Here is a 26,332-nt window from a genome sequence, read left to right as displayed (position 1 = left end):
GTATGGGCCAGTCTTGACAGACTCTAGGGTTGTGCGCCCATCTCACTCAAGAGGCCGGGGGCCAGCGCTGTCCACAGACACTTCCGGGTCACGTGGCCAGCGTGACATCGCTGCTCTGGCAAGCCAGAGCCGCACACGGAAACGCTGTTTACCTTCCCGCCAGTAAGCGGTCCCTATTTATCTACTTGCACCCGGGGGTGCTTTCGAACTGCTAGGTTGGCAGGCGCTGGGACCATGCAACGGGAGCGCACCCCGCCGTGGGGATTCGAACCGCCGACCTTTCAATCAGCAAGCCCTAGGCGCTGAGGCTTTTACCCACAGCGCCACCCGTGTCCCCCTTTCAAGAGTATGCAGAAATGTAAAAAAAACTAGACAGAATAGGTTGCAGTATATAGCTGCTTTTTTAAAAAAATGCAAAGATAACTCACACTTCTTTTTTCATGGCTGCATCCTGTCTGAACATGTGCACTGGATGAACTCTAGCAAACCCAAGCGCTGGGTGAAATTGAGTGAATGGGCTGGATCTAGAGTTTCTCCTTTGCCAACAGAAGGACTCCCTTGTTTGTGGAGGGGGCCGGGGTCCATGGAGCCGCCTTGCTTGAGAAAGGGATCAGGAGAGGGATTTCAGCCGATTCCTCCCCACCAGCACTGCCTCCCATGCTGTTTCTCACAAGCATTCTGGAGCAACTTTTTAGGCGACTGCAGTGATTAGGAGGAATTGCCACTCCCTGCAGTAGAAGCAAAACGCCACTGCACACAAACCAATTCCTTTCTCTTTCTTCTTGTTTTGTGCATCAAGTTCCATGTGTGGATCAGTTTCCAAAGCCGTCAATTTGCAATAGCAAATCTGCATTTAAATACCATATCGAATTCTAGGAAGAGCCAGAGTAATAACAATTTAAACTTGACTCAATTAGTTTAATAATAATAATATTAATTTATTATTTGTACCCCGGCCATCTAACTGGGTTTTCCCAGCCACTCTGGGCGGCTTCCAACAAAGATTAAAAATACATTAAAATGTCACACACTTCCCTAAACAGGGCTGCTTTCAGATGTCTTCTGAATGTGAGGTAGTTGTTTATCTCTTTGACGTCTGATGGGAGGGCGTTCCACAGGGCAGGCGCCAAGAAGGCCCTCTGCCTGGTTCCCTGTAACCTCGCTTCTCGCAGTGAGGGAACCGCCAGAAGGCATTCGGAGCTGGGCCTCAGTGTCCGGGCAGAACAATGGGGGTGGAGATGCTCCTTCAGGTATACAGGACCGAGGCCATTTAGGGCTTTCAAGGTCAGCACCAACACTTTGAATTGTGCTCGGAAACGTACTGGGAGCCAGTGTAGGACTTTCAGGACCAGTGTTATGCGGTCTCAGCGGCCGCTCCCAGTCACCAGTCTAGCTGCTACATTCTGGATTAGTTGTAGTTTCCAGGTCACCTTCAAAGGTAGCCCCACTTAGAGCACATTGCACTAGTCCAAGCAAGAGATAACTTGAGCACGCACCACTCTGGCGAGACAGTCCATGGGCTGGTAGGGTCTCAGCCTGTGTACCAGATGGAGCTGGTAAACAGCTGCCCTGGATACAGAATTAACCTGCACCTCTATGGACAGCTGTGAGTCCAAAATGACTCCCAGGCTACATACCTGGTCCTGCAGGGACACAGTTACCCCATTCAAGACCAGAGAGTCCTCCACACCAGCCCGCCCCGTCCCCCCAAGAACAGTACAGTGGTACCTCGGGTTAAGTACTTAATTCGTTCCGGAGGTCCATTCTTAACCTGAAGCACCACTTTAGCTAATGGGGCCTCCTGCTGCTGCCGCACCGCCAGAGCATGATTTCTGTTCTCATCCTGAAGCAAAGTTCTTAACCCGAGGTACTATTTCTGGGTTAGCGGAGTCTGTAACCTGAAGCGTATGTAACCTGAGGTACCACTGCACTTACACAGGACCTTCACTGGTTCTGATTTGAAAGAGAGGTAGAGCTGGGTATCATCTGCATATTGATGGACACCCAGACCAAATCCCCTGATGATCTCTCCCAGCGGCTTCATGTAGATGTTAAAAAGAGAATAATAATAATAATAATTCTTTTAAATTGTATTTTAATCAACTTGTTTTTATTATTGGTTGTTAGCCGCGCTGAGCCCAGTCTTGGCTGGGGAGGGCGGGGTATAAATAAAAATTTATTATTATTATTATTATTATTATTATTATTATTATTATTATTATTATTATAAAGCAGCAGTTATGAGCACTTCACAATGCCCACAACTAGCCCTACAGTGGTACCTCAGGTTACGAACTTAATTCGTTCCGGAGGTCCATTTTTAACCTGAGGCACGCTTTTGCTAATGGGGCCTCCCGCTGCCGCCACACAATTTCCATTCTCAACCTGGGGCAAAGTTTGCAAACTGGAGCAACTACTTCCATGTTAGTGGAGTTTGTAACCCAAAGCATTTGTAATTCGAGGTACCACTCTATTTTGTTGGAAGTCCTAGAGATGTTGATAAGTATGTTTAAGGCGGTAACCACCTTAAGCTTTAGAACAGTTCGTTTTGCTTCCTCAGTTGATGGCTGGCATGCATTAAAGGCATCTGCGACAGACCTTTCATATCTCCTCAAGCACTTTGATTTTAAATTGGGTCCACACTCATGCAGGCATTTAGCCATCAAGGCTGAGAGAACTGAGAGATGCACCCTGACCCAACTTCTACTGCAGTGTTCCTAGAGTGTGCTCCAATCGGGAGAAAATTAACGTTTTCACAAATTGCAGTTCCTCAGAAAATACTGCAGGGAAGTTTGTAATTATAATATAGGAAAATAGCTCTTAGTTGTGGTTATCAAATGCTGTATCTCATTAACTCAAGGATGCATGGCCACAAATGAGAGACTGCATGCTTTGGACAGGAGGCCCCTAATGAAATAATTGGCAGGACCCGAAGAAACTGCAGGGTTGACACAAACTCCCTTCAGACCTGGGAGAGCTGCTATCTGAATTTCATCAGATGGGACGCAGTTTCCGATTTGTCTACTTTAGTTTTTAAGCCCACATTGTCATTCATAGTCAACCTGTGACAACTTGTTGGTTAGTGCCATGTGTTTTCTTCTCCTCTGTAAAACAAATTTGAGGAGTGGGGTGGGCTTTAGTGTTGGAAAGCAGGTCCTGAAAATACTGTTACCTGCCTGGGGTATAAAAAGGTGAATGAAGAAAGCCTCCGGTGTTAAGTTCAAAATGACTTTTAAAGCTCTAAACGGCTTTGGCCCTGTATACCCAAAGGAGCATCTCCACCCCCATCATTCAGCCCAGACAGGGAGATTCAGCACCGAGGGCCTTCTGACGGTTCCCTCACTGTGAGAAGTGAAGTTACAGGGAACCAGGCACAGGGCCTTCTCGGTAGTGGCACCCACACTATGGAATACACTTCCATCAGATGTCAAGGAAATAAACAACCATCTGACTTTCCTAAGACATCTGAAGTCAGCCCCGTATAGGGAAGTTTTTAATGTCTGAGATTTTAAATCTTTTGTGGGAAGCTGCCCAAAGTGGCTGGGGCAGCATATAAATATTATTATTATTATTATTATTATTATTATTATTATTATTCTACTCAGTCCAACTGACCTCATCTTTAGCAAGCTGGCCCAAGAAATGGGAAGAATGGGTACCCAACCACACTCCCAGGAAGGGGGGGACAAGACTGACTTCACCATTAGGCAGGGTGAGGTGAGCAGGTTTTGGGTGCCGTGAAGCAACTTGTTATGGAATTACTTTGTGGGATTTTCTGACTCAGGGTGCCAAAATAACCTGGCTGGGAGCTATACGGCTGGACTCAGGGAGGGGAGGCATTTGCTGATCTGCCACGGGCAGCAAAACATCTTGGACCAGTTCTGAACACAAGAAGAACACCAAGAGCTGACCCTGACCTCAAGAGTGGCCAACTTCTGGAATCCTACAGGTTCCCCAGCTGTGACGTAAGAGAAGGCCTTTGAGCACTGGCAAGTGTTGTAGAAATACTTAGTTGGCACTGCTGTCGAGCACACAGATGGCTAAAACCAAAGCACAACCTATGGAGAGAGCCAAGAAACGACTCCTTCAGCTATGGATTACTGGTCTTATGCATACAGGACTGGATTCAGCGAAATAGACGCACTAGCAAGAACCAGCGCAAAGAGTTCTGCTAGCATAACAGGCCTTGTCCTCCCAAATTGGTTCAGGGGACTGTTAGAGAACCCCTAGAAGAACGGGCAGGGGGAGGAGAGGGAAGATTGTCCCATCCAGCAAGCAGAAATGTTTGCTGTCACAGAACGATCAAATTAGCACACAGTTTAATCGAGGGGCACATTGGCAGAAGGGTCATGAATCGGGCGAGAGAGATTGAAGGAATCCACTGCTGGGCGTAGGGCTTCTGAAAGGCAAGCAAGAGTAAAAGGTTGCAATGGTTGTGCTTGCTTTTTCCTTCCTCATACACACAAAATTGAGGGGTACAGAGGCGGCCACCTCCCCTTCACACACACACACACACACACACAGAGAGAGAGAGAGAGAGAGAGAGAGACTTAGTGATTAAGTCATTTTGTCAATCAATAACAATTTTTTTAGCAAAAAAAAGTGCCATACAGAGGGTTTCGAAACTGATTTCCTCCCATTACCCAATAAATGCAAACTGCATACAGAAGAAATGGAGAGGTACAATATCTGAACCCCTCGGACAGTTGTTATTTTTGGCAATGCTTGTAGAATCTCCAAGCTCCTTCATTTTATTAAAACATCCTACCCTTCAGCTACATCTCTTAAAGACACACTATACCAGGGTTTGGTCCATTCTCTGAAGTTTTGAATACTGTAAGGACTCTGCAAAAGACAAGGAGTCAAACTCTGCCTGACTGGTCTCTGGAAATGGCTAGACAAGCCTCTTCTGCTCCTCTTAAGAACCTCTCGCTGTTTGCCTGGGCTGGGGGTTCCCTCTGCGGAGCGGAATGTATAGGTTGCTACACAGCTTCTGAACTTTGGAGTGTCCTTTCCACACAATGCATAAGATAAGGGAAGCCCACAGGGTTAATGAATTACTAGCCCGATGAATTACTAGAGACATGTGAGCTGTAGTTCCAGAAAAGGCTCCCCATTTCTGACTTAGCTAGAGCTTCTTCAAAATTACTTTCCCCCTTTCCTCCATCCAATCCGAACTCTTGCCTAATCTCCCTTTTCTGAAAACAAGAGGCCAGGTGTTCTACAGAAGACCACCTCCGCCATTATAGGCTAAGGCAAGCAGCTTTCTGCTGGCCCCACCTCCCTCCAGCTGCAATGTGGGGATCAAATACTGAGGTGCACAACATGGCTGTTGAAAGGATTACATGCTGTAGGTGGAGCACTTGGGAGTGTTTGGAGCTGCTATATAAATGCTAAGTAATGCTATACTAGTAAATACTAAAGTTTGCCCGCGCTTGGAATAATTAGAACAAGGCTCCCTTTTAATGGGTTGGCTGGCTACTGTTCTTTGCTCTAGGATCAAGTCCTGATCCTTGGGTCGTTTGTTTTTTTAAATGTGTCTAGGCATACTACAGTCTAACATTTTACACCAGTTGTTTTTTTATAAAAAAGATAATACAGCCTTGCCTTCCATAAATCTTATTTTCAGCTTCTTCTCCCTTTCTCATGCACTGGAACCCTTTTAAACTTAAACAGGTAAAGAGTCCCAGTACTTAATACTTAACGGCCAGTAAGAAATACTACCTTGATTTCCACTCTATTTGCTGTTCCCCTTCTACTCTCCTATCAAGCCTCATTCACTGGGGACAGGGAGTCCCAATGGCCATCTGCTCTGCTCCACAGGACACAGGCCGCCTTTTGCATGAGCTCATAGCTGGGCCGCTAGGTTGGGTTAAGTGAACAGATAGCACACAGGCTAGGGATCAGAGAGGGGGAAAGTGAACAGTCAATGGAAGGAAGGTAGCATATTTCCAAAGGGAAAAGGGAGAATTAAAAGGGAATCGTCTAGGATCCGGCTTCCTGTTCCTGTCCTAGGGCTTCCAGGAGCAGACCCATGGGAGTGCGCTTGAGTCCGATGCTCTCTATCTTGTTCTCAATCTTGTTTTTGAGGTTTCGAAGACGCAGGGAGGCATGGATGAGGGTCACTGCAGTGGAGAAAGGGTTGGGGGAGGCAGAAGGGTGAAATAAATAAATTAAGGTCTTACGTATATAATAAAGGTTCATAAATGTACCAGGCAAACACGTACATAGATATATAGGCCACATGTCTGAAGGACGTGTGGGTCCAGAATTGGCCTCCACAGTCACTTACAGACTCATTGTTAAAACCGTGTTTATGGAAGACAATCTTACTCGGCTACGAGGGATCGCCAAAGAAGAAAGTAAGTTCATTCATCCAGGGCAAAAAGTACAAGGCTGGAGTAGCCCTTTCCTCTCTACCACAAGCTTTCCTAGGAGCTGTAGGGAGATTTTCCATCATTCAACTCCATGAGCGTGAGAAGGAGAAAGACAGGCAAACACAGCCTGGGCTGTCGGTAAAGGTAAAGGGACCCCTGACCATTAGGTCCAGTCGTGACCGACTCTGGGGTTGCGGCGCTCATCTCGCTTTATTGGCCGAGGTAACCCACAGCGCCACCCGCATCCCTGGGCTGTCGGTACCCTTGCCTAATAAAAAATACTGTAAAATAAAATGCTGAAACCAAAATAAACTAGGTGAAAAGAGCAAATTTGCATGATTTCTCTTAAATTGGATGGCTCTTTCTGCATTTTTAATTATTGTGCATACTTTATTCTGGATAAAGGAAGGAGCCATGCAGATCACAGAAGCCCCACGACTGGCTCCTACTCATCAAAAGATTTCAGCTGTTGCGCCAAACACTTCTGAGCTTAACTTCTCAACTACCAGCACTAGAACCTTACTTTTTTTAAAAAGTGAAAGCTGAGAGACTCTGGACTTAATACAACATGATGTAGGTTTTCTGGGCTCCAGCAGCACTGCAGCATGCACTGAGCCCTAACTGTATCATGGAAACACCGCAGGGGAGAACTGATTGGTGTGTAAATATAGGACATTTTGTCTTACACACATATTACAGAAGGAAGTGTCTGAGCATCAACCTAGACTTGGTCTTTGTAGAACTAACAAAAGTCAGACTGGAACACAGATTAACCCCAGCCTTCAATCAACCATTGCAGCTGTTCAATGAACAAATGTAATAGCCATGCAGTGATGCAACTTGTTTTGCTGTTCAGGCAACTTACCCAGTTGCATGTAGGAAGGTTTGTCTTCAATCTACCTACGTGGAGGTTTGTGCAGAATGTGGGGTCCAGCACATTTGGGAGGTAGACCCCTGAGCACCAGGGCTTTTTGCAGAGGCTGTGTGTTTTCAGATTCATCTGAGCCTCTATGAGAACTAGAGGTTTTTTTATTTTAAGAGAAAGCTAAGATATTGTGGTTTCCTACATACCCACATTCAATCCCACAGATTGAGGTATGTGTGGGTATGTATGAATACTTTTAAGGATTGTATGAAATGTATGTTTGTATATTCGTAACATGTATGTATTAATGTTGAATTGTTTTAATAATAAAAAATTATTCAAAAAATAAATAAATACTGTGGTTTCCATGCCAGAATAGATTCTACTCAGGAATGGTCGGAGAATGCAAATTGTTCTGCTTATTGCACTACTGAATTATTCTATATTGAAGCTAAAGTTCCATGCAAACATTAACAGCGCACTAGATTTGCAAGATCTCAGCAACGAGACACAACAATCACATTAACCTGGATGCGCCCCTGCCATGTCTACCCCATTTCCCTTTCGGGACTTACACGTTATGGGCAGAGCGATGAAAAACAAGAAGGTGGCAGAGCCATCGAGAAGAGACACCAGAAAGTACGCCGAGCCGAGGATGGTAAGGAGGCAGGTGCCGGGGTAATTCCGCCGGAAGCGTCGCACGGGAGCCTTGTTTTCGGCCGCCCAGATGAAGCCCACAAAGATCAGCGTCACGAGAGCAGCACTCAGCAGAGTCAATAAGGGGCGAAAGTACCTGCAAGGAAATGGGCAGGGTGGGAACTAGGAATGCAATGTCAATTCCATTCAGGGGTGCCCACTTGAATAAAATATTATAGGGGCCCAGGTCAGCCCCACCCTGCACCACCGATCACACGATACAGTGCACAAGCTCCATTTGAATGGCAATGCCCATCAACTTGGGGGCGGGGCAGCCTCCTCAAATATTTCATTGTGGGGGCCGAAGCCGCCACAGGCCTCTAGGAGTTGGCTCCTATGATTCCATTTAAAGACAATACAGTGGACGCTCAGGTTGTGAACGTGATCCGTGCAGGATGCAAGTTCGCAACCTGTAGCGTCCGCAACCCGCAGCGGTGCTTCTGTGCACGCACAGGTTGCAATTTGGCACTTCTGCGCATGCTCAAAACGTTATTTAGCACTTCTGTGCATGCGCGACTGTCGAAACCCGGAAGTAACCTGTTCCGGTACTTCCGGGTTTCAGCGGTCCGTAACCCAAAAAAATGCAACCTGAAGTGTCTGTAACCTGAGGTATGACTGTATATCCTGTTAGCATGAGGTGGTCTTGTGGGCTGGTCCTTACTTTTAACACCTGTTTTAAGTAGCGGCCTTTACTATTTGGCCAGAGAACTGGTCATGGGGCGGGACTCTGAAGGGAAGTGAAATGAGCAAGGGCCTTTCTTGCTCTCGTCCCCACCCCCTATCACCCTGTGGAATATTCCCCCTAAAGAAGCTTGTCTGCCACTGACTTTAACATATTTCCGGCACCACGTCAATATTTTTCTTTTCTCCCAGACTCTTTCCTGATCACTGACTGTTGGTTTGTCATTTTCCAATGATTGTGCTGATATTACTGGGTGGTTAGAGTGTTTTAATTGCTGGGATTTAGTGTTTGATCACTTATAATGGTTGTTTATTGCTGCTTATTTTTATGGGATTTTGTATTTTGTTATGTGCACTATATTTTTTGCCGTAATTTGCCTTAAAACCCCTTTTGCACAGGATGATGAACAAATGCATAGAAGACAGATCAATAAGCTTTGTTTACAATAGATCACCATGAGTCCTGCTAAAAATAATGCAGATATCAGAGAACCTTGGCAGAAATGATTTTGCAACACTGATTCTGCTATTTCTTGCTCCTCTCAGGGCTAAATGGAACATTGCAGTTTCATTGCTGTTATATGTAGCTTTACAGTCGCATCTAATCTAGGGTTGCCATATGTCCAGAATTTCCTGGACATAGCCAGTGTTCAGTTCTTGTAAACAGATTTCCGGGCGGAAATTGCTGAAATGTCTGGGAAAATCCGGCTGTATGGCAGTCAATGTCGGTGGTGTAGATTTTAGCAAATTTCATTAAAAAATAGTCCCAAAACAAGTTCAACAACTTTGGGCAAAAAGAAAAAAAAGGGGGGGGGGAAGCTCAACAACTTCTGTGTCCAGATTTTCACTTTTTGAAATACAGCAACCCTAATCTAATCTCTGTTCTGTCGGAGTGCCTGCCATTCACCTCTCCTGCAAGGACATCCTTTCGGTCCTTGTAATAATCCATTCTGCATTTCACCATCCTGAACCATTTGGTATCACCCACAACCTCACCGTTCACTTGGAAGGGATGACCTAGATCAGGGGTCTGCAACCTTTAAGACAAAAAGAGCCACTTGGACCCGTTTCTGAAGAAAAAAAAACTGGGAGCCGCAAAACTCGTCATTATAAAAATAACTTTTTTGTCACTTTTTTAATTATTTCTTTGTTTGACCCCTCAGAATTACTCCTCCTCATAGAAATAAACGTTAAATTAACAAGTTACCTTTTTGTGTGTGTGTGTTCTTCCCTTCAAAACAGTGACCAGTGTACATGCCCCCTTTCAATGCAGTGACCAGTGTACATGCCCCTTACAATGTAGCGGGCGGGCAGGAAGGTGACGTCGGGACGGTGCGTGACTAATGCACGAACGGCCCCCATGCGACGTCACAGCCAGTACAGCGCCCGCCACAGTGGGGAGTGTCAGGGCACACAATGCGCCTCCTCCCCTCGCTAGTATCCGCCCCGGAGCCGCGGCAAAGGTGTAAAAGAGCCACATGCGGCTCCGGAGCCGCGGGTTGCAGACCCCTGACCTAGATGAACCTCAATCCTGGAAGAAAATTCTTCTTCTCAGAAGCCATGTTTCCAGGCCAATACCATTGTTATAAGAATTTTAAGGTCTCAAATATGGAATAAATAATCGTAAATGCGCACATATCTAAATATATGAACCATGTGTCTGAAAAAGTATGGGAGAGCAATCCTGAAGCCATTTTGACTCTCCCAATGACCTCCGATATTCCTCTGCAGTAAGGGAGGCAAATGGGGAAAGCCTTCCCATTGTCTTTTTGCTTACAAATCCTGTCTTAAGGGCGTATTTGTTTGTGAATAGGGTGAGCCTGTGACCTGGATCCAGGAACTAAAGTCTTAACCATCAGAAAAAAATGGCCAGACTGCCCAGGTAATGCAATCAATGACCATCATCAGGTATCCTGGCAAACAGAATTTCTGCTGGAGACCGCCTCCTTCTGTGATGCATGTATGGTGGAGGGTGTTTTTTTTGGGGGGGGAGGCGGGTCTTGGGCTACAGTGTGGGCAATTTCAAAAGTCTATACAGTGGTACCTCAGGTTAAGTACTTAATTCGTTCCGGAGCTCCATACTTAACCTGAAACTATTCTTAACCTGAAGCACCACTTTAGCTAATGGGGCCTCTCGCTACCGCCACGCCACCGGAGCACGATTTCTGTTCTCATCCTGAAGCAAAGTTCTTAACCTGAGGTAATATTTCTGGGTTAGCGGAGTCTGTAACCTGAAGCGTATGTAACCTGAGGTACCACTGTATAAGGGCTTGTGCACCATTGTTCCGGGTTCCCCTCCCTCCTGCGTGCGGTGAGTGGGGACCCTGTTGAAACAGTTCCTTGAATAAAGATCAGGCCGCTTAGCTTCTCAAAATACTCTGGATGGCCTCTGAGTACCCCATAAGGGAAAGGGAGCAGTGTTTCGTAAAACACTATGTATGTCTACTGGGAAGTAAAAAGGTAAAGATAAAGGGACCCCTGACCATTAGGTCCAGTCAAGGACGACTCTGGGGTTGCGGCGCTCATTTCACTTTATTGGCCGAGGGAGCCGGCGTACAGCTTCCATGTCATGTGGCCAGCATGCCTAAGCCGCTTCTGGCGAACCAGAGCAGCGCACGGAAATGCACCTTCCCACCGGAGCGGTACCTATTTATCTACTTGCACTTTGACATGCTTTAGAACTGCTACGTTGGCAGGAGCAGGGACCGAGCAACGGGAGCTCATCCCGTCGCGGGGATTCAAACTGCCGACGTTCTGATCGGCAAGTCCTAGGCTCAGTGGTTTAACCCACAGCGCCACCCGCATCCTTAGTGGGAAGTAAGTTCCAATAAATTCCACGAGACCTACTCTCATGTAACTGTGTATAGGAGAGGGAATAAAGGATTGGGGGTGGGGGAGCATGTTTGGAATCCTGAACAGCCCTCCCCCCCCCCAACAATTTGACTGCTAAGAAACACAGGATCTTAGGCTCTTGCACTGACAACAGCTTCCTGGGGTTGGACTAAATGTGACCCTCCCAATTCTACAATTCTATGATCGAGCTCTGGGCTCAGTTTAAGAGAAGTCCTACTGCCTGTACTCCTGGGTCTGCTTGGCCACCCCTATGCGTTTAACCAGAGTCCCCTATACATGCAACCCTTTCCCCAGGTTGGAGAGGAGCCGTGGCCAAAAGCTTCAGCTTGCAATCTGTCATCTTACCACTACAGGCACCGCAAGAGCAATAAAATGAAAGGAAGTGAGGAGGGGAGGTTAGGAAAGAGGCGATTCCACCTTGCACATCTCTTTCCCCCTCCTACCCATAGGGATTTCTTTAATGGAGAAGCAGCCTGAAGCCCTGCCCTATCACGCTGGACTACAGTTCCCTTCGTCCCTTCCCTCCGGCCACGTTGGCTGTTCCTGATGGGAGTTGGAGTCCAACAGCATCCAGCCATGGAGACTCCTGCATCACCAATTTACAGCATCTGCAACCGGTGTAAGCCACTGGGCGTGGGTACACAAAGGAGAGCCAAACCCAGGGGGGGCAGGGAGGGGCAGCTGCCCCCCTAAATCAATAAAAATCAATAAAAATGCATAGCAGACTGAGGTTCTGCCCCAACAAAAGGCCTGCTCCCCCCCACCAAAACAAAAATCCCAGCTACGCCCATGGACAAAACCAGAACATGCATTAAATCCAGTGCCGAATTTACGTATAAGCTAAAACTATAGTTTAGGGCCCCACTCTCTTGGCCACCCCCCCAAAAACATACTTCTTCTTGATTGTATTTTACTATTAATATAGTTCTTCTTAATTGTATTTCAGCTCAACAAATACATATTTTGTTATGTGCAAATGGCTTTAGGTCCATAAATTACCATATAGCATACATATTCAACACAAAAAACAGCAACAATTTGTTTTTAACAAAGAACAGCTGGACATATCAAGGGCCCAATTACCTTCAGTAGCTTTGGGCCTCATCAAACCTAAATCCGGCCCTCATAAAATACATATTTTGTTATGTGCAAATGGCTTTAGATACCTATTAGGTCCCTAAATTACCATATAAAGGGTAAAGGGGACCCCTGACCATTAGGTCCAGTCATGACCGACTCTGGGCACTCATCTCGCTTTAAAATTACCATATAAATCAACACAAAAAAGGCACAATTTGTTGTTGACAAAGGACAGCCGAACATATCAAGGGCCCCCCTGCCTTCAGCAGCTTAGGGCCTCATCCAACCTCAATCCGGCCCCCAACTCAAGGCATTTGGGGTTTCACCCCGGATTTAACCCGCTTCCACCCCGCTCCTCCTTTCACCACCCACCCACCCACCCGTCTCGCCCCCGAGGCTGCAGCGCGCATCTTGCGCCCCCGAGAGCGCAGGAGCGAGCGCAGCTTGCGCGGCCCCGCGCCGGACTGACCCTCCGAGCAGCAGCCCCGCGCCCAGCACCAGCAGGTAGTTGCTCTGGTAGTACAGTAGGTTGTTGACGACGCGGTTGTGCCAGCGCTGCAGGTCTCGCACGTCCGGCGGAGACAGCCGGCTGGAGCCCAGCAAGAAATCCTCCAGCGCCCGCACCGGCGGCAGCCGCACCTCGGACATCTTCGCTGGCGGGCGGCGGGGACGGGACTACCAGCCCCAGGATGCACCGCGGCGAGCACAGGCCTCGCCGCGGGGAGAGATGGGAATTGTAGTCCCGGTGGTGGGAACAGGGCTGGCATCCAGTGACGGGTTTATGTATAAGGTGAACAAGCAATAGCTGAGGGACCCACTCTCTTGGGGCGCCCCCCCAAAAAATAAAGGGGAAAACACACATCTGGATGTACATTTCCAAAATATAAGATAAAAAACAAATAAAATAAAAGCTACATACAGCAACAGTGGCAAATGGCTTGAGATACCTATTAGGTCCATAAATTACCGCATAGCATATATTCAACGCAAAAAACAGGGACAATTTCTTGTTGGCAAAGGACAGCTGGACATACAAAGGGCCCCATTACCCTCAATAGCTCAGGGCCTCATCAAACCTAAATCCGGCCCTGCTCACATCGTTTGGCTTCCGGGCAGTTGGTTCGTTTCGTAAGATTTGTAATACACAGCTTGGTTTTAAAAAGGAAAACACCAAAAAACAAAACCAAAAAAACATCCTCAAAGCTGGTTTACAAAAGATAAAACAATAAATAGGGTTGCCATACGTCCGGACATAGCTGGAATATGGTAGTGGAAAACAGCACCAAACGCTTATGTGTCTGTGACAATCTGGACCTATGGCAACCCAGGTCGGCAGTGGCTTTTGGGGAGATTTTCCTAAAAAATAATTATTATAAAAAAGCAGGTTAAAAATTGGCTTTTTTTTAAAAAAAAAAGCTCAACAAAGCTATGAAATACTGAACTATGGCAACCCTACAATAACATCAAGAAAAACCCAACCATATTTTAAAACACGCACAAGTTTAGATTCTTGATTACTATTTTAAAGCTTTATTTTAAGACAAGCATAAAAGTGCCTGCAGTCTTGGGTGAGTGGGGAATAAGAAGCAGCCCACTGCGATCAGGGCGCTTTGCACAGCATGTGCCGCTGAGATCAGCCCAGCTTCCTCCGATGCAAGTGCATAGACTGCAGCTTTACCAAGCATATAATGGGATTCCAGTAAACGTCAATCAAACTGGACATCCAGCTCTACTGCCCCTCTTTAATTGCCTTCCAGGAATTTTTATATTTTGGGTTCTTTCTCAAAATACAAGATTCTTCTGTTCTGTAATGTTGAGATCCATATGTGGAAATTTCCCTTTATTTTTCTATATTGTTGATGTTTACAGTTTGCATTCATTTTATTCCCTTTCATCCCATGTTTTCCCAAGTGGCTCCACCTCAGTCTGGGTGTGTAATATATAATTGTTGTTGGCTGAATATCAATTATCTTCTTTCGTTTATTAAAATATTTCAAATAGACTGCCAAAATACCACTGGGTGATGCCCTTCTGTGGATGCAGGACTTCTCCAGGCCCTCTAATTCCCATTCTCCTCAACAGCCTATCAGCCATTCTCACATTTGTTATTGGACAACTCCCATCACCCCTAACTACCAGACCCAGTGGTCAGGGGTGATGGGAGTTGCAGTCCAACAAGATGCAAGAGGATAGAATAGAATCATAGAATCATAGAGTTGGAAGAGACCACAAGGGCCATCGAGTCCAACCCCCTGCCAAGCAGGAAACACCATCAGAGCACTCCTGACATATGGTTGTCAAGCCTCTGCTTAAAGACCTCCAAAGAAGGAGACTCCACCACACTCCTTGGCAGCAAATTCCACTGTCGAACAGCTCTTACTGTCACGAAGTTCTTCCTAATGTTTAGGTGGAATCTTCTTTCTTGTAGTTTGGATCCATTGCTCCGTGTCCGCTTCTCTGGAGCAGCAGAAAACAACCTTTCTCCCTCCTCTATATGACATCCTTTTATATATTTGATAGGTTTGTGGAACCTGCGGTTCTGTGCATACTTAATTTAGAGTAAGCCCCATTGAACACAGTGGGACATACTTTGGAGTATGCATGCATAGGATCAGGCCTGCACACTTCCTTAGAAACAGGTCCCACTAAAAACAATAGGACTTGCTCCCAAAAAAACAAAGGAAGTCCAGTGAAAATGATGCAGCAGAAAATATTTACATTTTCCAAAAATCAGGTATTTGTTTTTGGGTTTTTAAAACTGCTTTGCAAGATCACTTGTAGCCATGGCAAATTATCTGTATGATAGGTAAAGGTAAAGGACGTCTGGATGGTTGAGTCCAGTCAAAGGCGACTATGGGGTGTGGCACTCATCTCCGCTTTCAGGTCAAGGGAGCCGGCATTTGTCCGCAGATAACTTTCTGGGTCATGTGGCCAGCATGACTAAATTGCTTCTGGTGCACGAACACCATGACAGAAGCCAGAGCACATGGAAATGCCGTTTACTTTCCTGCCACAGTGGTACTTGTTTATCTACTTGTACTGGTATACTTTCAAAATGCTACGTTGGCAGGAACTAGGACAGAGCAAACGGGAGCTCACCCCGTTGTGTGGACTTGAACAGCTGGATGCAAAGCTGCACCAAAAATAACCAGTAGAGAGTGTGAAGAGCAACATAATGAACGGATCTGTGTCTGGATTGTACCACTTCAGAAATACAAGAGGTGATCATTGATGCAAACATTTAAGCAAGAACTCCCTGCCTATGCAGTAGTAGTTTGTTGATAAGGAATCTAACCAGCCTTCTGCCTATGAATGAAAGAGAATATAAAGCAAGTTCCTCTGAACTTACACTGTTGCATCAGATGCATTGTGGGAGCTTGCTAAATTGCATTTACTGGAGCCAAAATGCACAAAACAGAAATCCATGTGAAGAAAAAGGGTGTTGAGGGGGCAGGGAGGTGCACCTAATAGCATTGGCTCATGATGTGTGGCCTACGATTTTTCAGACAATACTTCCCCCGCATCCCTGCCACTCCTCCACACAAAGTGATTATTCATTCCCTCCCGACTGATGCAAATGAATGACCCCCCAAGTGGACTATTAGTCCTAGGCTAGGACTGGATTCTTCAGCCTCTGTCTTCCACCCCTTACAGAATGACAATAAAGCAAGTAAGAAGCATTTGCACTTGAACTTTAATGATAGTTCTACCCCTTCTCCACCCTGCCCCCTCCAAATGTCTGCCAAGAGCTGGGAACCTGCCTCCCCAGCTTCCAAAAGCCAGGCTGAGCAGACTCTGAAAAGTTCTCTTTCCAAACACTCCACCCCACTGAGCCTTCTCGCTGGTCCCACATGGGATGGGTAGCCAGGCAAAGGGAGCGTAGGAACAGGATACCCGAGGCGACAGCATTGAGAAGAGAGTTCTCTGAGGATCTATCCCACCCCGTCATAAAAGTCCAGTGGGATTCCCACCAGAACCTTGTTCTTTCCCAGCCTGGGTCCATGCCCCAAAGCAAATGCTCCCCCAGTTGCCCAGCATGCTTCTTCTGCCTGCCCCCGGCAGGGGCTCAGCTGGGCTCAAAAGTCATCATCGTCACATATATCCAGGTAGACATCAAAGGCCTCACGGTTGCAATTGCCATCCGGGGTAAAGACGTATTTGTGGAAAGTGCCATCGACGCAAATAGCTGTAAGAGGAGAAACAGAACTGAGACACACTGGACACAGCAGGAACGATTAATCCAAAGAGAGCTTACGAGGAAGGAAGTTCAAAATTGGGCCTCCCTCCTATGTCCGTGGGACGCGGGTAGCGCTGTGGGTTAAACCACAGAGCCTAGGACTTGCCAATCAGAAGGTCGGCGGTTCGAATCCCCGCAACGGGGTGAGCTCCCGTTGCTCAGTCCCTGCTCCTGCTGACCTAGCAGTTCGAAAGCACGTCAAAGTACAAGTAGATAAATAGAATCATAGAATCATAGAATCATAGAATCATAGAATCATAGAATCATAGAGTTGGAAGAGACCACAAGGGCCATCGAGTCCAACCCCCTGCCAAGCAGGAAACACCATCAGAGCACTCCTGACATATGGTTGTCAAGCCTCTGCTTAAAGACCTCCAAAGAAGGAGACTCCACCACACTCCTTGGCAGCAAATTCCACTGTCGAACAGCTCTTACTGTCACGAAGTTCTTCCTAATGTTTAGGTGGAATCTTCTTTCTTGTAGTTTGGATCCATTGCTCCGTGTCCGCTTCTCTGGAGCAGCAGAAAACAACCTTTCTCCCTCCTCTATGTGACATCCTTTTATATATTTGAACATGGCTATCATATCACCCCTTAACCTCCTCTTCTCCAGGCTAAACATGCCCAGCTCCCTTAGCCGTTCCTCATAAGGCATCGTTTCCAGGCCTTTGACCATTTTGGTTGCCCTCCTCTGGACACGTTCCAGTTTGTCAATGTCCTTCTTGAACTGTGGTGCCCAGAACTGGACACAGTACACAGTACCAATAGGTACCGCTCCGGTGAGAAGGTAAACGGCGCTTCCGTGCAGTGCTCTGGTTCACCACAAAGCGGCTTAGTCATGCTGGCCACGTGACCCAGAAGCTGTACGCCAGCTCCCTCGGCCAATAAAGCAAGATGAGCGCCGCAACCCCAGTGTCGTCCTTGACTGGACCTAATGGTCAGGGGTCCCTTTACCTTTACCTTACCTATGTCTGTGGCCGAGCTGTGGGAGTGTGGGAAGGGATTATAACAATAAACTTCACAACGGGCAATTTGTTGCTGTTCAGTGGCAGCCAAACCACCACCCGAGGCAGGCTGTGTCCTCATGTCTAACGTTAGGGCTGGCCATGGGGCACAGCCGCAGCTGTTCTGCAGCGAGCTGTCCAGCAGCCAATACAGGGGAACAGAGTCACCCACAGCCACCCATCAGTGCCACTCACCAATGACCGAGTTGACGTTCTTGGAGGTATTCCTGCCAAAGGCGCAGATGCAGGCAGACTCCGCTGGCACCGTGAAGCTGGCTAGACTCCACTGAGAATCCACGTACTGGCCTATCATGGGCCCGACCTTCCCCACACGAGCCAACCTGAAAGAGGGGGGAAGGAAGAGGGTCAGAACAGTACAGGCAGCAACGCTTTCCCCTTGAGCGCGTCGACCAACTACCTACGCTGAGCGCCGATTTAGGCGGGTATCCTTCAGGGCAAAGATGTGGACGGTCCCTTTGTCACTGGAGGCACAGAGAAATGAAGAGTCGTGGCTGAAGTTAATGCTGTGGAGAGAAGAGAAGGTTAAAGTGATCGATGAGGATGCCTGATTAAAAATCTCTTCCCCACCACTGCACTCACAAAATGACAAATTCCCTGCAAAAAGAGCAGGAGAGGTAAAAGTAGAGTCGCCACCGCAGAGCGTCTCCCCAAAGCCCCACAAAACTATCTGCCCAATGTTCCTCGATGTTGCTGGACTGCCATGGCCACCTGGCCACTAATAATGAGATCCAGCGCCGAGGGCCTTCTGGCGGTACCCTCATTGCAAGAAGTGAGGTTACAGGGAACCAGGCAGAGCACCTTCTCGGTAGTGGTGCTCGCCCTGTGGAACGCCCTCCCTTCAGATATGAAGGAAATAAGCAGCTATCCCATCTTTAAAAGACATCTGAAGGCAGCCCTGTTTAGGGAAGTTTTTAATATTTAACGCTGTACTGTTTTTAACACTTGATTGGGAGCCACCCAGAGTGGCTGGGGAAACTCAGCCAGATGGGTGGGGTATAAATAATAAATTATTATTATTATTTGGTTATACAAGCATTTTTAGTTACTACCATCTACAAACTATTTACAGTCCTTCTTCCTCTCTTTGGCACGCTATACTTTCAGTCTAGTAATAAACAGTCCTGATACCGCAAACTCAGAGTATCAGCAGCACACTTCACCATATATCCAAACTAGCTGTAAGCAGGTAGGTAGCCATGTCGGTCTGCCGTGTCGGTCTGCCGTAGTCGAAACAAAATAAAAAAATTCCTTCCAGTAGCACCTTAGAGACCAACTAAGTTTGTTATTGGTATGAGCTTTCGTGTGCATGCACACTTCTTCAGATAGCTGTAAGCAAGCGTACTAACAGTGTATGTGTGCTCTCCTCGTGCCTCACATTGCAAACTCAACTTCCTTCTTTTAATTGCATCTCCAGCTGACATCAATTAAGTTTGGAGTGCCACTCCTACACATTGAAGAAACTTCTGGAACGCTTTTTTAAAGTTTCGAGGAACTATTAACCTATTTCGTGAAGAATGTATTCCTAACATGCGTGGCTGGGAGTGTGTCGTTTCTCACCAGTACAAGGTAGCTGGATCTGTTCCCCTCCTGAGCTCCACCAGCTTCTCCTTGGTCTGGGTGTCAAAGAGGCGGATGAGGGTCCCTTTCTTAGAGGCAGAGGCCACCACAGTTCCCTGCTGGTTGAGAGAGATGCAGGCAATCTCACTCTGGTGGGCGTTGATCGTGAAGGGGGCAGAGGAGGTCCCAGGCTTGGTGCTGGAAAGATCCTAAGTTGGGGACAAAATAGTTTTTGGTCAAAAGAAGAAGCATGATCCAATATGCAGCCTTGCTTGCTCCAAGTCACGTGACTGAGCAGCCGGAAGGTGGGATTCTAAATGAACTAGTGATTCACATATTAGCACTTGACTGGGAATATCAAGTTTCAGCACAGCCACAGACATGGGAGGCTGGTCCAGACAGAACACCCCTCCTAAACCCTATGGTTTGTAAGGACTGATCATGTGCCACATCATGCTTGCATTCTCCCTTTCCCCCTTGACCAGGGAGTGAGGCAATCAGTGCCCTGCATAGATCTTACTCATCCCCGTAAAATAAAGCTGAATACAATGGAAGCCACTATGCAACTTCTGCTAGTGCAGTAAGGTAGAGGGGAGCAGTAGGGGAGCAGGTGGTGCTGTGGTCTAAACCACTGAGCCACTTGGGCTTGCTGATCGGAAGGTCGGCAGTTCTAATCCCAGTGACGGAGTGAGCTCCCATTGCTCTGTCCCAGCTTCTACCAACTTAGCAGTTTGAAAGCACACCAGCGCAAGTAGATAAATAGGTACTGCTGTGGTGGGAAGGTAAACAGCTTTTCCGTGCGCTCTGGCTTCTGTCACGGTATTCCGTTGAACCAGAAGTGGTTTGGTCTTGCTGCCTGCATGCCCCAGAAAGCTGACTATGAACAAAAGCCTGCTCCCTCAGCCTGAAAGCAAGATGAGCACTACACCCCATAGTCGCCTTTGACTGGACTGAACCATCCAGGGGTCCTTTACCTTTTTTAAAAAAAGTGCAGTAGAAGTTCTATGGCATGTGTGGAAGCTGTGCTATGACTTTGTTCAATTCATCCAGTATAATACATAAGCAAACTGTTTACCTTGATGCACACACACACAGCTTTTCATGATGCAGGAGACAGAATTCTGAATTGTTTCAATACTAGGGATGTGTAACCATGTTCACACCCTGCCTGTGACTGCTTGATAATCCATCTGTGAACATGGCTGCTTAACCAAGCAGAATACACAATCTATCAATAAAAAAACTAGAATCTGCAAATGAGCAAAAACTTCCAATAACTGAGCCAGGAAACTGAAGTTCCACCTGCCAGCTTACATTCTACAACATGTCTCTGCAATGGCAAGGGACTTCCTTGTGCTCTTCCTCCCCTGCTCTCTCAAACCCCCTGCAAGCCCTCAAAACCAGCGCCAGAGGGTTGGGGGGTCCCCTGGGTAGATTTTGGGGTACATGCAGGGTATTGCACCAGAAGAATTACACCGGCAGCTTTGGATACAATCCTTGATGAGTAATGATAATGCCATTGACCTTTCCTGTACTGCATGGGAATGGGATAAACCGCCTTTGGTTCTGGATGACCAAGGTTGGGTTTTTTTGTGATTAGAAAGAGCCTTGGTCCTGCTCAACAGAGGCAGTTCCAAATTGCTAAATGACAGTGATAATAAGCTAGCACTGACTAAGGATGGGTTTGTTGATGGTTCTCCTATGCCTAACTTCCCTGCCCTCTCCACTTACCACTAGCTGCAAACTGCCACATTTATGCCCAGGGAAAACCAGGAGCTGCTTCTCCAAGCTGGGGCAGAGATCACAGAGTCCTGAGGTACAAGGGAAAAGCAGACAATAATCAGAGCTGGGCTAGATTCTCATACATGAATAGGACTGCGATGGGGTCTGCTGACATAAGAAGGGGCTGTTCAGGTGAAGTTAGCAGGAGAGGGAGAGAGAGAGAGAGAGAGAGAGAGAGAGAGAGAGAGAGAGAGAGAGAGACTGTATGGGGCTCATACCTTTGGGGTTTTCCCGAGTGTCAAACTCAAATAGCTTGGTGGGGTTATCTGGGAAGGAATAGACGTAGATTCGATTCCGCAACACAATGATGATCCTGAAATTGGAAAGAGCAAAATAAAAGTATAGAACTAAATGGATTGTAATTTAAACTCTCTCTCTGCACGTGTGCATCTATACATGCATATATATCTGAGAAATGTTCTGCAAAGGATGTGGCTGACTTTGCATTAATGGCAGAGCTGCTCCATTGGCTATAGAACACATTTTGAAAACTTCAGTTCTTTATCACCAGGTAGGACTCAGATGAGAACCCATGATCCAAGCTTACATTCCGGTAGATATACGTTCAAAAAAATCTAAATGCCTCTCTCCCTTTCTCAGATTTGGCACATGCAGAATAAAATATGCTTCTGTTCCTAACACAGGCAGAAAAAGGTCCATTGGGGAAAAAATACACAAACATATAAAGTTCCCAAGACCTGATGGTGGTGAAAATATGAGGCACAGATAGTGCATGGCTATACAGACACCATCCTCTCATTGCCACATTTACAGCATTAAAAAAACCTGTACACATTCATGTGTTCATTTTACTGTAGTCCTGTTTTTTTATTGCAAGATTTATGTTGGATCCTTCTGTTTTTTTGCTGATGCTTTTGTTTTATTGTCATCGTCATCAAGGCTGTTAAATTGTTAAGTCCACTCACTTCAAACAACAGTCAATCTGCACACAATTAGTTGTGTTGTGTTGATATGGACAGCTCGGTTTTAAGCACATTCCTGGGTGCAAAATCTGGATTTGGAAAATGCCATACACAAGAGTACTAGAAATGAAGATAGTGTGCCTTCATTTATATCCTAATTTTTCCTCTGCTGTGAACATGACTCCATATACCCCATCCCAAATCAGCTCCAGAACCTGGTGAAACAGGATGATTCTTCAACATACTTATCATGCCTCATGCGAACAGCCAGGGCTGGCTTGGTGAAGGTGAATTCTAGAACCAGCTTCTCTTTGCCCTCCTTCCCTTCACGGGCATCATCCCAGATCAAGACTACAAAGGAAACATTGGGGGTGTGAGAGAAGAAAATAATAGAAAACCAACAAGGAGATAACTTCCCCCCTCTTTGGAGGTTATAAGTATTAGGTGATGGAAGTGAAGCAATTATATATCTCCAGAAATCACAACTATGCCAGATCGCTAATGTATTTTTCGCTCCATAAGACGCACCCGACCATAAGACGTACCTAGTTTTTAGAGGAAGAAAACAAGAAACAAGAAAGCAACGCAAAGCCTCTTGAGCAAAGAGGCAGGAGCGCTCCTGCTGCGCTCAAGAGGCTTTGCGTGGCTATCCCCGAAGCCAAAAGAGCAAGAGGGATCGGTGCGCAGGGATAGCTGGCTTCTGGGATAGCTGCGCAGCCTCTTCAGGGCAGCAGGATTAAGGCTCCCCACTGCCCTGAAGAGGCTGCGCGCGGCTAAGCCAGAAGCTAGAACAGCGAGAGGAAGTGCTGCGCAGCGCTCCCTCTCGCTGTTCTGGCTTCTGGGATAGCTGCGCAGCCTGCATTCACTACATAAGACACACACACATTTCCCCTTACTTTTTAGGAGGGAAAAAGTGTGTCTTACAGAGCAAAAAATACGGTATGTTCTGACAGCCTCCCTCCCTTCTTTCCCTTGAGATACATACCTGAGATCTCAGAGAATTTGGGGTTGCCACCTCCACCGACAATAGCAAGGAGATTGGATCGGTGTAACATTTCAACCAATCCCACGCTGCCCACCTGTTCATGATCTGGCAGAAGGAAAAAGAGAGAGGGGTACTTTTAGCACACACACCTGCGTGTCGAAGAAACAGGTGCCCCACAATTCCATTTTCAGGCCCCTCCATTTCTTACCAAGGTGGCCTTTCTCCATGAGAGGCTCCACATTATAGATCCGAACCCCAGTCTCCATAGCACAGCAGAAGCAGCCTACAGTGGAAGAAGGAACGGATCAAACATGCCTGGCTATTTTGTATGTGTATTTTTATTGTCACAAACCATTTTTAGGGTTTTTAAAATTTGTTTTTGCAGGGGCTGGAGGGAGGAGCAGCATATAAAATAAACGAAAGGAAATAAACACATGCTGAAAATGTAGCATTTGAAAGTTTAGTCCGAGTCAGGATGAAGCCCTGCAGTCAATGCTAGGGCCAGGCCCTAAAACAAATGAAGCTATAAGCCTCCAAGCAGCAACAAAGGGCTTTTCTTTCACCCATAAGTAACCACTGCATACTTTCCAATCACTTGGGATTGTGGGAAGAGCTTTGAGGTAGGCCTGAGTCCCAGCACCTCACAATTTAGAAGTTAACCACAATGGAAAGCTTTAGTCAGAGGCACACACTGCCCTCAGGTGTTAGGCTAACAGTGTCTCCTCAGGGCCCAAGATCCTTCAGCTCTCCAAAAAGAAAGGCTCAGTTTTGGGGGAGCTCATGACTCCTAGTAAAAGTGCAGTGGAGGATCCAAGCTGGAGATCCAGTAGTAGGAGATCACTTACTCTGATCTTGGTTGAAGCGGAGGCTGTTGACCCCACGTTGCTGTGCCATGATGAGCCTGTGGGCACACCCCTCAATGGGGTCAGGAACACAGGGGGTGCCTGCTGCCACACACTGTTTCCCAACGTGACGGTTGCCATGACAGGGAGAGGAGGAAGTCAGAAACAGAAATCAACACAGAGGAGCAATGCCAAGGACATGAAAAGCAGCTCCAATACTTTCCTGTTACATTTGTTATTCTCATTGTTTCCTGCTCCTCCAGCTTACAAATCTTGTCATCAAGATGTCAAAGAAACAAACAATTACCTGACGTTTAGAAGACATCTGAAGGCAGCCCTGTTTAGGGAAGTTTTTAATGACTTATGTTTTAATGTGTTTTTAATCTTTTGTTGGAAGCCGCCTAGAGTGGCTGAAGAAACCCAGCCAGATGGAATTTATTTATTTTTTATTTTTATTTTTGTTTTTGTTGTTGTTGTTGTTGTTATCCTGGGACACCCCAGTCTCTGACTCTGGTTACTGCCAGTCTTGTCCCTCCTTATACAGTATGTTTTTCTCTTCCTGTTCAGATTCTCTCTACTGCCCATAAAAACCTCCATGACACCCTCCCGTGGCCCCAGATCCCCAATACTGCCTCTCACCGCCTCCAGCTAACCAACTCTGAGATGGGATCCTTACCAGATTATTCCACTTTCCCCAAGTCTTATTGTACCATAACCTGCACCTGTGGCTTCCTCCGATCCGTTTTCCCACTTGGGAGGTAAATTCCCCTGCAACTGAGGCCCAGGAGAGGGCCTTCACGATGGTGGCTGCTCCCAGAATTTGGAATACCCTCCAACTTTGGAACACCAGGGCTGGCACCATGCAGTTTTTATTGTAATTATCTGTAAGTTTTCCCATTAGCTCTGCTGCAAGAGGCCAGCTTCTTCAGGCCTCCTCTCCTCTCAACTGTCATCTGGGGGCAGCCATTTTGTCAAGCTGCCTCAGAGGGAGAGGGAGATATAGGAATCAGGGTTCATTGCATGAGCTTTGCTGGAGCCCGGCTCCATCAGGCGCCTCTGAACTATGTCAGCTGCTCAATAGAGGAAGGACAGTCTAGAAATTGGTGTCTGAGTTTTGAGTTTTCTATTTTCCTCTTCCCTCCTTGTCCCTTTTCCCTTGTGTGTGGCATTTTTATTTCTTAATTAGAACGTAAGCCTGTGGGTAGTCTTGCTTTGATTTCATGTAAGCTGCTCTGGGAGCTGTTTTGGCTGATGAGCCAAGGTACAAATGCTCTAAATAAATAAATGAATATATATTGAAAATGGAATATCTAGACAATTATATATTTAATTGTCTTTAATGATGTCCCCCCCATGTTTTTAGCTGTTCTTATTTTATCTGTAAGCCACTTTGAGTCCCTGTCAGGGAAGAAGGTGGGGTGTGCATATATAAAAATACATAAGAGGTGTGTGTGTGTGTGTGTGTGTGTGTGTGTATATATATATATATGTAATTGGTAATAATAAAGTGCCTTCTCTTCCCGCCCCCCGCCCCGACCTTACGGGGCACAGCCAGGCCCCCCAACCTCTTTTCCTGCCTCCCCAAATCCTCTCACGCAACCCCTGGGGTCTCAGTTCGGATCCAGGCACGTCCCTTCGACCTCTTCCTGAGCCCAAAGGTGCCCGGAGCGCCCTGCCCTCCTTCCCTCCGGGCGCCCCCTCCTCACCTGAGGCGCCCCTTCTTCCCCTGCCTTGTTTACATGGACGTCGCGCTCCCCGCGCAGTCAACACCAGCCGCCCGTCCAGGCTAGCTTTGCCCAGGCCACCGAGAGGAGGCGCAGAGCGGCTCCGTATCACGTGACACAGAGGGGATGCTGAAGCCTCAGCAGTCATATTGGAAACTGGAAGAAAGGCCGCGGGGAGGGGGGAACCTTCGGAGCCGTATCGCCATAGGGCGGCCATTTTTGAAACTGGAAGGAAGGCGAGCGGGGAGACTTCGGAGCGGCCATTTTTAAAACTGGCAACTCCGAGCTTTTCGGCGTTGCCGGCCGGTTTTGGCCTCCAGTTTGAAGGAGATGGAGGAGATGCATAACCTCCCTTTCAGCACTGCTGCTCTGGCAGCAGGTACGTAGTCTGCTAGTGGCTAGGTGATTCCTAAAGCAGACACAGTATTTTAGAATCATAGGGTTGGAAGGGCCCACGAGGGTCATCTAGTCCAACCCCCTGCAATGCCCAACGTGGGGCTCAAACCCACGACCCTCAGATTAAGCTTCTCATGCTGTACTTGACTTGAGCTATCCCAGGACAAGTAATGAGGAGAAAGCCCCATTGCACTGTGCAATGGAGTGGATATGGTCCCAGTTAAGCTTCATGTAGAATTAAGCCTGGCAGAGGAAGAGATGGGGAGGAATTGTGCCTGCAGGCGAGAGATTTTCCCCCCACAGACATGGT

The 26,332-nt window shown here is 47.0% G+C and overlaps 2 protein-coding genes across 2 annotated transcripts; both read right to left on the bottom strand.

The window, feature by feature from the left end:
• Positions 1 to 4,562: 4,562 nt before the first annotated feature.
• PRAF2 (PRA1 domain family member 2) lies at positions 4,563 to 13,236 on the bottom strand. Its single transcript, XM_053371241.1, has 3 exons — positions 13,022 to 13,236; positions 7,818 to 8,035; positions 4,563 to 6,125 (listed from the first exon to the last, which is right to left on the bottom strand). The coding sequence occupies exons 1-3, from the start codon at positions 13,198 to 13,200 to the stop codon at positions 5,986 to 5,988; spliced, it is 537 nt and encodes a 178-aa protein (XP_053227216.1). The 5' UTR covers positions 13,201 to 13,236; the 3' UTR covers positions 4,563 to 5,985.
• Positions 13,237 to 16,227: 2,991 nt separating this feature from the next.
• Positions 16,228 to 25,730, bottom strand: WDR45 (WD repeat domain 45). The gene is made up of 11 exons (XM_053371222.1): positions 25,609 to 25,730; positions 23,906 to 24,017; positions 23,269 to 23,343; positions 23,061 to 23,165; positions 22,321 to 22,426; positions 21,371 to 21,465; positions 21,102 to 21,181; positions 19,371 to 19,579; positions 18,215 to 18,316; positions 17,988 to 18,133; positions 16,228 to 16,738 (listed from the first exon to the last, which is right to left on the bottom strand). Exons 2-11 carry the CDS (start codon positions 23,952 to 23,954, stop codon positions 16,629 to 16,631), a joined length of 1,077 nt encoding a protein of 358 aa, XP_053227197.1. The 5' UTR covers positions 23,955 to 24,017; positions 25,609 to 25,730; the 3' UTR covers positions 16,228 to 16,628.
• Between the last annotated feature and the right edge of the window lie 602 nt (positions 25,731 to 26,332).

Source organism: Podarcis raffonei, chromosome 17, assembly GCF_027172205.1.
Source record: "Podarcis raffonei isolate rPodRaf1 chromosome 17, rPodRaf1.pri, whole genome shotgun sequence".
NCBI lineage: Eukaryota > Metazoa > Chordata > Lepidosauria > Squamata > Lacertidae > Podarcis > Podarcis raffonei.
Note: the sequence above shows the minus strand (reverse complement) of the source record. Positions and strands in the feature narration are given on the sequence as shown.

What these genes read in the sequence shown, in the direction of transcription:
- PRAF2 (XM_053371241.1), bottom strand. Translation starts at nt 13,200, where the DNA reads ATGTCCGAGGTGCGGCTGCCGCCGGTGCGGGCGCTGGAGGATTTCTTG. An exon ending in GCGGGGCTGCTGCTCGGAGG is followed by an intron (nt 8,036 to 13,021) that starts GTCAGTCCGGCG and finishes ATTTCCTTGCAG; the next exon opens with GTACTTTCGCCCCTTATTGA. An exon ending in CATCGCTCTGCCCATAACGT is followed by an intron (nt 6,126 to 7,817) that starts GTAAGTCCCGAA and finishes TCTCCACTGCAG; the next exon opens with TGACCCTCATCCATGCCTCC.
- WDR45 (XM_053371222.1), bottom strand. Translation starts at nt 23,954, where the DNA reads ATGGCACAGCAACGTGGGGTCAACAGCCTCCGCTTCAACCAAGATCAG. An exon ending in CATGGAGAAAGGCCACCTTG is followed by an intron (nt 23,166 to 23,268) that starts GTAAGAAATGGA and finishes TCCTTCTGCCAG; the next exon opens with ATCATGAACAGGTGGGCAGC. An exon ending in GATCCAGCTACCTTGTACTG is followed by an intron (nt 18,317 to 19,370) that starts GTGAGAAACGAC and finishes TTCTCTCCACAG; the next exon opens with CATTAACTTCAGCCACGACT.